At 33.3% G+C, this 13,887-nt stretch overlaps 2 protein-coding genes across 2 annotated transcripts; one reads left to right on the top strand and one right to left on the bottom strand.

The window, feature by feature from the left end:
* The first annotated feature begins 552 nt into the window (after positions 1-552).
* LOC21389098 (protein CHLOROPLAST IMPORT APPARATUS 2) lies at positions 553-5,306 on the top strand. The gene is made up of 3 exons (XM_010113252.2): positions 553-2,276; positions 3,158-3,313; positions 4,879-5,306. Exons 1-3 carry the CDS (start codon positions 1,134-1,136, stop codon positions 4,930-4,932), a joined length of 1,353 nt encoding a protein of 450 aa, XP_010111554.2. The 5' UTR covers positions 553-1,133; the 3' UTR covers positions 4,933-5,306.
* Positions 5,307-6,114: 808 nt separating this feature from the next.
* LOC21389099 (tRNA-specific adenosine deaminase 2) lies at positions 6,115-12,672 on the bottom strand. Its single transcript, XM_010113253.2, has 9 exons — positions 12,344-12,672; positions 9,600-9,665; positions 8,976-9,013; positions 8,288-8,354; positions 7,856-8,015; positions 7,645-7,741; positions 7,101-7,204; positions 6,342-6,401; positions 6,115-6,224 (listed from the first exon to the last, which is right to left on the bottom strand). Exons 2-8 carry the CDS (start codon positions 9,663-9,665, stop codon positions 6,358-6,360), a joined length of 576 nt encoding a protein of 191 aa, XP_010111555.1. The 5' UTR covers positions 12,344-12,672; the 3' UTR covers positions 6,115-6,224; positions 6,342-6,357.
* Positions 12,673-13,887: the final 1,215 nt, after the last annotated feature.

A 13,887-nucleotide genomic window follows, 5' to 3' on the forward strand; every position in this document is an offset into this window, starting at 1 on the left:
TAAGTTTGTAGTGCACAAATTGATGGCCACTCTATCATTTTTCATAAATGATAAATGAGATTATAGTTATAGAAAGTAAAAATGACAATAAATTAGAGACAATGAAAAACCTATCAAAAGATCAATCAAGCTCTAAAGGATAAGAAAAAAAATCTCTAGTAACATTCAATTTGACAAGTCAATTTCGTTTGTGAACTTTTGCCACAAGAGCTATTAACATTCAACTAAAATTAATTTGGTCTTTGTCAAAACCCTTAACAAACAATTGTGAATTCCAATAATCAGAACAAAAATATAGAGGAGAGGAATAAATAAAGAAGAAGGCCAATTAGGTAAATGAGCCAGAAAAATAATTGAACCATTTTGAAAACTTAAAAAAAAAAAACACAAAAACAAAAAGAACAAGAGAGAGAAAAAGAGTTTTATTTTTTGTAAAATGAAAGATAGTGGACCCCACGCCCAGAACTGCTGAGACTGGAGGCTTGTCTCTTCCTCTGTTCTCATATCTCCACCATTTCTTCCCTCAATCTCCTCTTCTCCTCACTTCACTTCACTCTAGAGAGAGAAAGAGAGGAGAGAGAGAGAGAGAGAGAGAGAGAAATTAGATGCCAACATGCGCTATATGTACAAAGCTCACAACGGTTCTTTCCCTTTTATCTGCTCCGCCACCTCGTGACCTTCTTTTCCCCTTCTCTCTCTCCTACACCACCATACTCTCTCTCTGTCTCTCCTCTCTCTCTCCTCTCTCTGGTTTTTTATGCTCACTTTTCACTCTATATTTATCTAACACTAGACCATTCCTCTATTGGGTAACTTTCCTTTCCAAGATATTTTCCCTCCCTTTCCTCCAAATCTCACTCTCATCATGCTCTGATATTCTCTCAGAGCAAAATTTGAGCGTCAATTGGAGGCAGGTTCTTTGGGTTTTGTGAAAAAATTTCCCTACTATTTGCATTAAAAGAAAAAAAGAAAAAAAACTTTTGGCCTTTTCTCGCCTTTTTTTCACCTTAAAAAAGCCCAGAAATTTGGTTTGTTCCTTTGAAGGGTTTAAGGGTTTTTGGCTATTTCTATGGCTTTTTCCAAATTATAGGAACCACAACTTTCTCATATAGTTTTATTCCTTTTCTTTCTATATGTTGCTTCCGAGGAATCACCATCTCCAAATGTCGTCGTGTTTGGGCGGCGGCGTCGGCGGCGGTGGAAGGGCCTACGCCTTCGAGCTGGAGATGCTGAAATCGCCATCGCCATCGCCATCGCCATCGCCATCGCCATCCACATCTTCATCTCCGTCACCGTCGTCAGCCTCAACAACGTTGTCGGAATCCAGCAATTCCGGCCTCGCAATCACTACCCGGAAACCTCGGACTCGCCGAAAACGCCCCAACCAGACCTACAACGAGGCCGCCGCATTGCTCTCCACCGCCTACCCCAACCTCTTCTCCCCCAAACACCTCGCCGCCGTCTCCTCCGCCGCCAGTAATCCACGAACCTTCTCGAAATCGCCTTTCTTGTTGTCCGACGATTCGTCGGAGCTGTTTTTTCCGTTCAGAATCATCGATGACGATTCCACTTTCTTGATAGACCAGAAACCCGGCGTCGTCCGAGCAATAGAGACGGCGAAATTCTCGAATTCCTCGAATACCTCATCGACGACGACGACCTCGTCGGATAAATCGTGCCCCAGCCCCGGGGAATTCGATTCCCGCGCGGCGAGTTTCTGCCCTAGTGCCATGAATTACGAGGAGGACGAGGATTTCGACTACGCCGAGGAGGTGGACGACGGTGGCGGAATTGACAGCATAATGGGAAATCTGGCCGTCGAATCCTCCTCGGCGAATAGTAGCAATATCTGTTTTGGGTGTCCGATGGGATTGGGATTGGGATTCGAATTGGGGCTCGGAATCGGGAGACCAGGAATTGTTAAGGCCTTGAGGAATAGCGACGATGGAAATTACAACAGTTGGTGGAATTTTCCGACGGTGGACATGGTGGAGCTCTCGCCGAGGTTCATGAAGGGTTCGAATTCGGCGTCGGAGAAGATGAAGAAGAAGAAGAAGATGAAGAAGGTAGCGGCGGTGGCGGAGAGAGAAAAGGCGGCGGCGGAAAAGGCCGTCGCCGGCGATGGCGAGACAAAGGTGTTGGAATTGCCGAAGACGAATAGCAATGCCGGGCTAGGGTTGTTGCTGAAGCTGAATTACGACGGCGTTCTGAGCGCGTGGTCGGATAAGGGCTCGCCGTTCTCCGACGAAGCTGACGTGCCGGGAAACGACGTCGCCGTAGGTTTCTTGTCTTCTTCTTCCGTTAGGAAAGCAAATGGTCGGAAAGAGAAAGAAAAAAAGAAAAAATAATTAAAAAAATGAGTTTCTATTAGTTTTAGCGAACCAAAGTTGATGCTGTGGCGCGTGTGTTACACGCTCCATTAAAAGTGGAACCAAGAAAAAGCGAAGTAAAAGTGAACTGAATTTTTATTTTTATTTTCTCATTTCTTTGCAGTTTTTTGTTGTTTTTTGTTTTTTTGTTCCTTACTTCTTCCTCCTCTCCAGTGTTGTTTTCGATGTCAGTGGGACCCATTTGTGGGGCCAAAAGTATTTCTCTTTACCGTGGAGCTCTTAATTCCCACAATAAAAAATAAAGGAATTAGAAGAAGAATATTCATTTGTAATAATAAAAAGTTTCAATTGGAACAAGAATATTCAGTTGCAATAAAAAAATAAAAAATAAAAAACCTCTCTTTTTTTTAGCAAAAAAAATGCAATAGAAAAGATTTTAATTCAAAAAAAAAAATTTTTAAATTTCTCAAAACCAAAGTCATGAAACGCTTATAAACAAAGCCAAAAAAAACCTTTTTTCTTTTAAAAAAATAGATAATTTATTTTTGAAAGTGTTCTCATACTTTCATAAATATTTTTTTATTACTGTAATTATTTAATTAAAAAAATTATTAATTAAGAATAAAAAATAAAAATTTTAATTAACGTATTTTAACAAGTATTTGTAAAAATTACTATTTTCTTTTTTTTTTTTTCACTGGGGTAATAACTAGAATGTACGTGAAAGTGAAAGTTGTCCTTTTCGGTGCTTCCATTTTGAGTTAAGCCTGTACTGCGAAACACTGAATAGTAGCTCATTTTTTTTGTTTTTTTTTTAATTGAGGCAGGCCAGGCTGGCGCAAATAGATTTGTTCTCGGACACCGGCGGAGTGAGAGAGGCTAGTGTGTTACGATACAAGGAAAAGCGGCGTACGCGCCTCTTCTCTAAGAAGATCAGGTACCAAGTCAGAAAAGTCAACGCTGATCGACGGCCCAGAATGAAGGTTAGCTTCTTTTTTGGCATTTATTTCTAAACCGTATGACTATGTGACACGTCATCACTGGATGTGATGATTAATGCACTCATAAAATACGAGCACCCTATAATATTGTGTTTTTTTTATTATCACTAAAGAGCTTTGTCACGTGTGTTTTCAAATTTTAAATTTGATCAAAATCATTTTAATAAAATTATACAAAGTTAATGAAATTTATGTCCCGTTTAGTTTGTTGATTTGAGTTTTTAATTTAAGTTGAAATGTGACTTTATGAGTTTTTTACTGTAGTAAAAAATTTAAATGTGACTGTTTTTGAAAGCTTTTTATTATAACAAAACTTGAATTCTAAATTCAAATCAGTAAAATGAACGAGACTTTAATACAAATTTAACAATTCAAAATGAGATACTATCAATGTGATTGTTTTCATATCTTAATGTAAAAATCTCATATTTTATACTATAAAATATAACAAAGCTCATTTGATATCGGGTTGAGATAAGACATCACTCAATTTCCCCATAAATTTAGAAAGTAAAATATTTTCACATTTGATAAGATCCCATAATGTGGCTGTAGTTAGATTTTGCATTTTAGTGCTAAATAATCAAATTTTTCATCATTATCTCTTATTTCCAAACATTTCCTGCCAACAAAGCTCACTTTTTATCCATTGGAGATTGTGAGTTATATTAGTTTGAATAACTCGTTAGGATTGTTGGATGTTCATTGAATTTGTCCAATTTACACGCTTTTTTATTCTAAAATAATTTTAACATGACATGACTTTTATAAATGTGAAATATTTATATGCATTTAACCATAAAAGTTCAGTTCAGAAAATGAATAGTTGCAACAAAGATTAATTTTGCATTTTTCTTTAGATTTATCAATGATACAAAAATGTTTTCAGATTGCGAATCCTATAAATCTTTTATAGTTAGTCTTGTTTACTAATTTCCTTCAACAACAGTCTCATATAATCTTTAATAAATAATATAATACAATCGAACTCGTATGATAAGTAATTCTCATCTGATGGTCAGCATATTATTTTAGTAAGCCAATTCAATCCAGCCTTATAAAATAAGGGCATGCCTGCAATAATTTCATCATGATTTAGTCGTTATTCTTTATTATTTAAAAATTAAATAATTTCTGTTATCATTTAGTATTTAAAATGTTTTTGTTGCGCTTAAAAACATAAAGATGTCGTTTTCCCTCTTATTCTTTTTGCTTGGAACATATAGATGTTCTTTTTCCATGTATTATATAAAAAGCTTGGTCACATCACACCTAACTTTATATAGCCAATTGGCAAAACTATATTGCACATTTGCCAAATTTCAACACAAATTCGTTAGCTTTGCTTGCATAGCAAGCTACACTTCCACATATGTCGGTTTTTTTTTTTTTTTTTCATCTTAGGGATAGTATAATAGTAATCAAACGACCACAAAAAACTTCTAAACCTTAGTATCCATGTAGTTGTTACTATTGACGCTTGCAAAATTCTATTCAATATGCTTGGTGGTTTTCTGTGTCTTATTAGTGTTTTGTTTTCTTTTCAGGGGCGCTTTGTTAGGAGGCCTAATTCAAAGCATGAAATAATGGTGGAAAAATAGCACAAGAAAAAGGAAACATATTTTGCCCTTCTTGATTGAGATCATCATCATCATCATTTATGGTGTCAATAATGCCTTGGCTTTTACTTTTTTTTCCTTTTTTTTCTATTTTTTTTCCTTTATATAATTATCGCACTTAAAGTCGGCGGAGACGAAGACTAGTTAGAAGAGAAGAGTGGCTGGTCCAACATCTAAATTTTTAGTATAGAGGATTTTCTCAAAATTGATGTATTATGTTTGATCTCCTGGTTTTGTTGTCTTTGGATCACATGTTAAAGCTTCTACTTTGTTCCAAAGTCATGAACACCTTTTTGTTAGGTTTACTAAAAAGCAAGGAAATTTTGTTCGATGTAATGTAGTAGTAGCAAAAGATAAAGGCGTCGAAATTCAATATTTGTTGTGTCATCTGTTTTACTTTTGAGTTTGAAATTTTCTTGTTATGAGTGAAATATTTACTAGACGCCACTGAACTTCCAATAACATCGAAATGAAATTGACTTGTAAATTTGACTTTTGAGAAGTGCAAATGTTAGCTTAGATTCTAAGAAAAAAACGAAGCTTAGATTCTATATACATATTTAGTGCTCAAATAGATTCTAAGGATATTACATAGTACAATTCCAATTTCACAAAAATAAAAAGAAAAAAAAAATCCATCATATAAAATGAAAATGTTTTTTCTACCACCCTTTAAGTAAACAAAATTGGGGAATTATAAAACTTGTTACCGCTGCTCTCTCACTCTCTCCCTTACTTTAGATTAAATAACTTTACAATATACTAATAAATTAATGTAAATCAATAATAAACTTGATGAATTGATAATTTATTAAAGTGATTCATCAAACTAAATAAATAATTTAATTAGTTATGCAAACAATAAATCCAAATCTCTGATTCCATGAAGAGTGACAAAAAATAGATTAATTTAAGTTTAAAATTTGAGTTTTGCTACAGTAAAAAACTCTAAAAAACAGTCACATCTAACTTTTTTACTATAGTAAAAAACTCTCCCATAACATCACATTTCAACTCGAATTAAAAACTCAAATTAGCGAACCGAACGGGCCCTTAGACAATCTTGAATATAGGTAAAATTGATATAGACAATGTTACGGTTTATGCAGAAAAATTGCACATAAAGTTCTGTCTTCTTCTTTTGTTTTTTCTTTTTTTTTGATGAAAGTATAGTTTGTGCTCTAGCTCTTTTGGACTCGCATTTGCAAAATCCTCGATCTCGAAATAATTCGAATTCGGGCTTGTTGTTGGTATTGGGTAACACGGCACTGTACCTAGCAAACAGATCAGTTCTCCTAGATTCAGACCAATTTGAAGAAGCAACAACAGCAATAATAAAGAGAAAAACCATAACAGACAGCCTATTTGTGCAATGTATTGTGAAATCTGACCTTCTAGCGGGCATATTCATTGCGTTTCCTGGCGGACAACAGGCCTGTGAGGCTTTGGAGCTGAAAGAACCGTTACAACGTAAGAAAACGTGAAACGGCCCTTACGTGTTAAAAGTAGAAATGTATGTATTTAATTCAAGCAAAACCGAAAATTACAAAAGGTAACATATTTTTAAGTTCTATAAATGTCAGCAGCTGAATGCATAAATCAGCATACTTTCTCTAAATTAATACAAGTTACCCGTTTCTTATCAAAATAATAATAATGATAATAATAATTGGTATACTTTTCTGATCCCTTGAGAGAAGAAGCAGGGAAAAATAAAGTGCAAATGAAGAATAAGTTACTATGTTATGAAATTAGATCTTAGTACGGCAAGAGGAAGATATACTGTAAATCCAATATCTTAAACACATATATAGTGGAGTTCAGTTGGATAACGCAGCACTGAAAACCAAGAAATGACTCAAGCAAGACGAGGCGGTGATAGAGGAACGTCGAACCAAAAAGCAAAAATGTGGTTCAAATACAATTAAACAGGACAAATCCAGCCTGAACTGTAAGAGTTACTAAGGAAAATCTCAGTCAGTTGAACCAAGCCATGACCCTGGTGCGAGGACGACCATAATCCATGCAAGAAATTTTGTGTTTTACCGATCTAACTTGTTTACATACCTTAGATATTTACTAATGCAAATCAAGAACTAAATTTCCCTTATACTAACAAACAAAGTAACAATAATGATGATCTTGATTACCGTTAGGGTTCCCTTGCTCATAGAAGCCGCGGAAAAGAGAGATTGCTTCAGACGCCATTATTCCTCCCCTGCATTTGAAACCCTTCCCTTGAGGAATTCCACCACTAAATATAGTGAGAAAGAAAAAGAAGAAGAAAAACATTAGAGATCATATCAATTGCATACTTCATAGTAATGTCGAGTAAATGCATCCAGGGGGGAAAAAAAGTTGTTTTTCAAATGTACATCGATGAGAAAAGTGTACATCTCAGCTAGAATCCATTGCATGTAGTTAGCAATATTCATATTTCACAGCAATTACGAGAGAACCTGCTGTTGAATACTGCACTATGAAAGTGCCATTTCTCCACACCTTAACTAAAATCAAGATTTGTGGTTTGAAAATCAAATAAAAGTGACGAAAAAGTTTTGTGAATCTCCCACAGAGAAATAGTCTAATGGCCAAAGCAGAATCATTAGATAACATTGCTTTTGATGTTGGATTCAGAAATAAATCTATTAAGAGGTTAAATTGTTGTTTTTAATATTGGGTTCAGAGATAAACCTGTTGTGCGACTCAGAGTTACCCAAATGCAACGACAATATTGATCCACATCCCCCAAATTTCTCATTTGCACATCCATAGAAAACTTCGCTTATACCTAAAACAGGTTAAAAAATCACCTGACCAAATTAACATTGATGAAAATAAAATGATTTCCGTTAAAACTGACAAAACTTTCATTCATCAGCACATCAAAAGAGCAAGAGCATACCAAGAATCGACAATGCTGTGGCACACATGATGCATGGTTCACATGTAACATACAAAATGCATTTTGAAAAATGCTCAGCAATTTCGTACTTTGAAAGCCCCCTTTCCTGCCACTTGTCAAGAAGCATATCAATTGCTTCCATCTCTGCATGCCTTGTGGCCTGCATGACTACGGAAAACATTAACTGGGAACACTTAAGATTCCAAATGAAAAACACTTATGGATTGAACACAGAACATAAAAGGTGCCTAAAGCAACACTTTATTTGATAGGTTTTCCCCGCAACAGGTTTAAACTTTCGATATGAGCTTAGAAAAATAAGTGTACACGGATATAAGAAATATCAGAATAAAAGTGAGAGAATCCAGCCAAAAGAAGAAGGATAAAAAAGAGGTAGAACAGGGAACAAAGAGAGAAGAGGTGGTTATTTACATTTCGGGCCTCAGTAGTTCGGTTTCTTCCAGAGGATATGACCTTCCCATCTTTGATGATGACACAACTGATCAATCAAGTAAATAGTTTCTATTAGGGAAATGCAACTTTGAGTTGAAAGCAATAAACAATGAAATATGAGAAATATAACCAGGTAAAAGAGAACTAAAAGCAGGAAAAATACATGGACTTCTATGTGCAACTCTTAGAGCCTTCCCTACATCTAACCATTATCTCATACCCCAAACATGATCTAACAACCTTATGGCATGGAGAACCAGACTCCAAAGGAAATCTCATTAGCTATTTAGACGAGAAAGTCTTATTATTTGCAATCATAGTTATCAATTCCCAACTCAGCAGAAGCGATTCTTGAGAATACTTTGCAAGTCGCAGTAGTCTAAGCTCTAAATATGACTATAAAAAAGATATGCATAAAAAAAGAGGGAAAAAAAATGTGAATTCGTGTTAGCCTAGATTGTTGCCATACAGCAGATGAAGGGGGCATGCTACGATTATTAAAGGAAAAACAAACACCCACCCACACACACACACACACACACAAACTTCTAGGCTAACAACATATGCAAGGTGAACATATAAGTCTCTAAAAAGGCTATAAGAAGATAAATCAAATTGTAATTAGGAAAAGCATGGAAATAATTGCAAAGATATAAAGCTAGCTTACCCAACAGGCACTTCGAGGCTGTCCAAGGCAAGCTTTGCCTACCATAACAAAAGCAAACATAAGCAAAGCAAGTTAAACTAACGAATAGGAAACAAAGACATTTACAGTGAGTTTGAAGCCTAGTTACACTATTGGCATAAAGAAAAACCGAACTTCTCTTCAACTACTGACAGCCACAAATAAGGGAATTTAAGGGGGAAAAAATCATTAGCTTGACATTGCCCTCAAATACCATGTACCAAAAGAGAAATACTAAGTGCAATCACAAGTGTCGCGAGTGCACAATCTGGACCGTTCATTAATGTGTAGTCCACTGTGAGCACCACAAAAAACAAACGGTCCAAATTGCTCACTCGCGCCACTAACAAGTGCACTTAGCATTCCTCGTATTAAAAACCCAAAATTTTCTACATCTAACTATTGTCTATTAAGTTCCGCATACTAATTTTCAAAAATTAAATTCCTTTTTACCCTCTTCCGAAACCTATTCCATATTCTTTGGCGCCATTCAACCTATATCTATTCTCCTATATCAATGATAAAGTGCAACACACATATAGTCAAGAAAACATTGTACCAATTGTTTTTCCTCCTCGGTTCAAATTGTAGGAAGATGTGCATTACCTGTTGTATGGCAAGGTCCATAAATGCAAGAGTTTCATCTGAGTACGCTTCCTCGGGAGATGCCATCTGAGGAAACAAAAAAAAATAAACAAATAAATAAAGAATGAGAAAGAAAAAAGCCAAATTTCACTTTGTGTGATTCTAGATCACCATTGACAAGTTCTAAACAAAAGGATACACTGCTTATACCATTCTATGATCACTCAGGAAATTATTAAAAGAGATAAAATCATTTTGGTACAATGTGTTATAGCAAAACATGCTCTTGGTACCCTATGTTTTTGATAATATTAAAAACTCAAACTGAAAATTCAAATTGGAAAATTGAATGAGACCATTCTTTGAGACCTAAAATGTCATTTTTACCCTTCTACTTAACTTGAATAGAATTTATTTTTATAGAACATATTAAAAATATTAAAAATATATATATAAATAAAAACTAAAAACATTAAAACGTCATATCCAAAAAAATAAACCCCATAAATAAATAAAAAACCCTCCAAAAAATCTTCCAATCCATCCCACCCTTTTTTTTTTCTTTTGAGAAGAAAGAAAGTATCAAGAGATACAATCCATGATGGAAAGAAATCCAGTCAAATAATGTCTTTTTCTATCCAAGGAGCAAGTAAGAATAAATCATGTGGTGTTAGGAAAACAACACATAAGATTTATTTAACTGCTTGGAAGAAGAATAAAGACAAAAAAATTATAAGAACAAGAGGCTGTTAAAGATAACATTTCGAACTTGCAAAGTATATGAATATATGAAAAAGTATTTAGAAAAAAAAACTAGATTATTGAAATTTTAAGAAAAAAAGAGGGATGAACTTATCTTATATTGCAATAGGATTGCGATGACTTCGGAATATAAGTTAAGCAAGATGTTAATAACAATATCAAGATTTATATTCAACCAAAGTTGAATGCTAAACCGCAATTAAATTACCAGAATATGTAGAGGATTGAAGTATTCAACCAAGGTTGATTTTGATTTTTTTATTTACTTTATATATTATTTATATATATATATATATTTATTTATGAAAGAGGGAGTAAGGAAGGAAGGCCTTCCTTACTAGCCTCTTTTTAATACATAGCAAAGTAAAACACTTTTAGGGAATCAAAACCACTAAATACCAATAGTAAACTAAGACTAGTTGTGATCAGATATAAGAGCAACTATTGACTTTTGAAATATAAAAGTAACTGATAAAATGCAGCTATCCTAATAAGGGGAAAATTTTTGAAAATGTTTGAGAATGAAACGGAGGGAAAAGTTTTTAATAACTATTCAAAAGTAACTGTCTATATTAGCAGACATCTGCCATCAGGATAATAATAATAAGATTTAACATTAAAAAGAGATTAAAATATATCTCTTAAAGAATTATGAAGATGAGAAAAAGTAACTTTGGAGGAACGTTAAGTAATGTAGCATTTATTAAATCAACTTTTTTGTTATTTAGTGATAAGAACTAAATATAATGATAAGAAGTTGTCATCATAATAACTAGATAATATGAGTAAAACTTTAAGAAAATAACTATTGAAACACCCATAAGGGAGACTGTTTAAGCTCTTACATGAAGAGACTAGTGAAACTCAAGAGGAAAGAATATTACACTGATGAAAGAAATTTGTGATGTACGAGAATAATATCAGTTGTATCAAAACAGAGAGAGAAAATTTAACAGTAAAGTATGACTATGATACAATAGAGTGGCATAGGTTATTACATACAGATAGACAACAACATGTGTAGCAGAATGTGAGTCAAAATTAATTAAATAAAGGAACAATCATAAAACCTTGGCATAATGCAACAAGTGCAGAAACTAACTGAAGAAAAACCAAGATAAACAAGGATAAACTCAAAGATATTTCAAGAAAAAAATGCCATATAGTGGAAATACATATGGATTACAAAAGAAGCTCCAACCAAATCTTGTTAGTAGTTACCAAACAAAGAAAGAGGAAAATAATCCTAATCTATACAAATCATCAAAAACCATTAACACAGTGCTTAATACAAACACTTGATCTATAAAATATTCAGGTCAGTATCGATACTACTATACCAATAGTATAGACATAAATTAGTCAGGAAAACATAAAAGAAATTATAGAACTCACAACTTTCTAAAGTGACAGGAAGATAATCAATACATCATACTAAAACAATCAAATCATGCAAAGTAGTACTATACTCTAATTGAATTACTCAACGAAAAAAGCAAATTTACATAAACAAACTTCTGAATGTCAGGAACAAATTCGTAAAATAAAGCAAAATATGAACAAGTGATGATAAAAAAATCTTGTAAATCCATGAGATGAGACTCAAACCGAGAGGATCCAATTAGTGATTAATAAGCAATGCTGCGTTAGAACCGTACAGAATCACTTCCAATCAAGGGAGATTGGAGATATCACTCAGCACCAAACAAGAGTTGATTAGACAGACAAAGTAGCATATATAATTTCCATAGGCAGGCAGAAGAGAAGACAAAATTGACTAGACAGACAGTAAAACCACCAAAAAGATAATAAGAAAACGGTTATAAAGGATTCATATATGAAAGAATCAAGGTTACATAATACACCTAAAAAGCGAGAATTTGTTAGATTTCCAAAAAAAACATATCAAAAGTTTCAATAAAATCAGATATCTCTATATATACATATATATATATATATATATATATATAGAGAGAGAGAGAGAGAGAGAGAGAGAGAGAGACCTTTTAAAACTCAGAAACGCAGGGACCAGAATGAGAGTAATCGAAGGTGAAGTTGCTTCCTCGAGGGTTTCTTTGAAACTCAGCAGAAACCTACCCCCAATTCTTCCGATTTGGGCGGGAACGGAAAGTATAATTCTGAGATCAAAGACGACAACTTTACCAGATTCTTAGACGAGAGAGAGCAGCGAAATCGAAGAAGAAGAAGATTTTGCTGCTGCTGTAAATGTAATGGGATCCTTTGTTGTTGTGTTTCTGAGTTTAACCGCAAATGGTAATGGAAACCCTAGTCCCACACCGATAAGAAAACGCCAGACTGGAGTTAATCTCAAACAGAATCCCCCTAAACTTTCATTCTAAAGCACGAAATTTAACTTGAATAAAACTCTTGAAGTTGGTACGCAGTAATCTTAACAATGAGAATGAGAATTTACAATATTATCATATTTAGTATAAGAATTATAATTTTTAGATTCTTAAAAAGTAATTATCATGAGATTTATTTTTTTTTATTTTAAGGTAATTTAAATATCACCCAATATGGTGTTATTCAAATTCTTAAAAATCTCAAAATCATGAGAATATTATTATTATTATTATTATTATTATTATTATTATTATATTTATTATGTGAATAACCAAACACAGTAATGTAATATTCTTAAGAATTTAAAAAAGATTCATGTATAGAACTAAACACAATAATGTATTATTCTTAAAAATTATATTACCCTTCATCACTTTTCTGAGAATATGATTCATACTGATTTTCGCATACCAAACACCCCCTAACAAGTATGAGCAGTTTACTTGTGGGTGCAGCCTATCCATGAACACGATTAAAATGTAATTTTATACAAAAATATTTTATTATAATAAAAAAAATTAAATATAATTTTTTATGAAAATTTTTAACTATAACAAACTTAAAATTAAAAATTTAAATTGATAAAATCAACTAAGCTTAAAACTTTTCATATTCAATTACAGTGACTTGTCTACATGTCGGCGGTAGTAAAAAAAAAAATTTATCTTCAAAATTTCTTTCACGAATCACAAATTTTTCAGAATTAATAATGTAAATAACCATCAAAATCAGAATTTAAAAAACAAGAATTTTTAAGAAAAATTATGACATGTACCTTTTTGTGGGAGGCTCTTTCACGTTTGAATTCATCCCTATTCTTCTGCAAAAGTAGAGCACAGTAAATTTTAGAAGGCAATATATTTTTAATGGTGGGGTGTGTAGTGAGTATTTTTTTTAGAATATTATTGTCTTTAAAAGTAATTTTATAAATGGGTATTTTAGTAATATAAAAAAGGGGTGTGTGAAAAGTAAAAAATAAAGGTCTCAATAAACGCACCAATTGTTGATAATATAGGATGTGATTTGATCCAACATTAGGCTACGTTGATGTCACTGATTTAAGTTTAAAATTTGAGTTTTATTATAATAAAAAGCTCTAAAAAATAATCACATCTAACTTTTTTATTATAGTAAAAAGCTCTCACATAAAGTCACATCTCAATTCAAATTAAAAACTCGA

This window comes from Morus notabilis, unplaced genomic scaffold (genome assembly GCF_000414095.1).
Source record: "Morus notabilis unplaced genomic scaffold, ASM41409v2 Scaffold480, whole genome shotgun sequence".
NCBI lineage: Eukaryota > Viridiplantae > Streptophyta > Magnoliopsida > Rosales > Moraceae > Morus > Morus notabilis.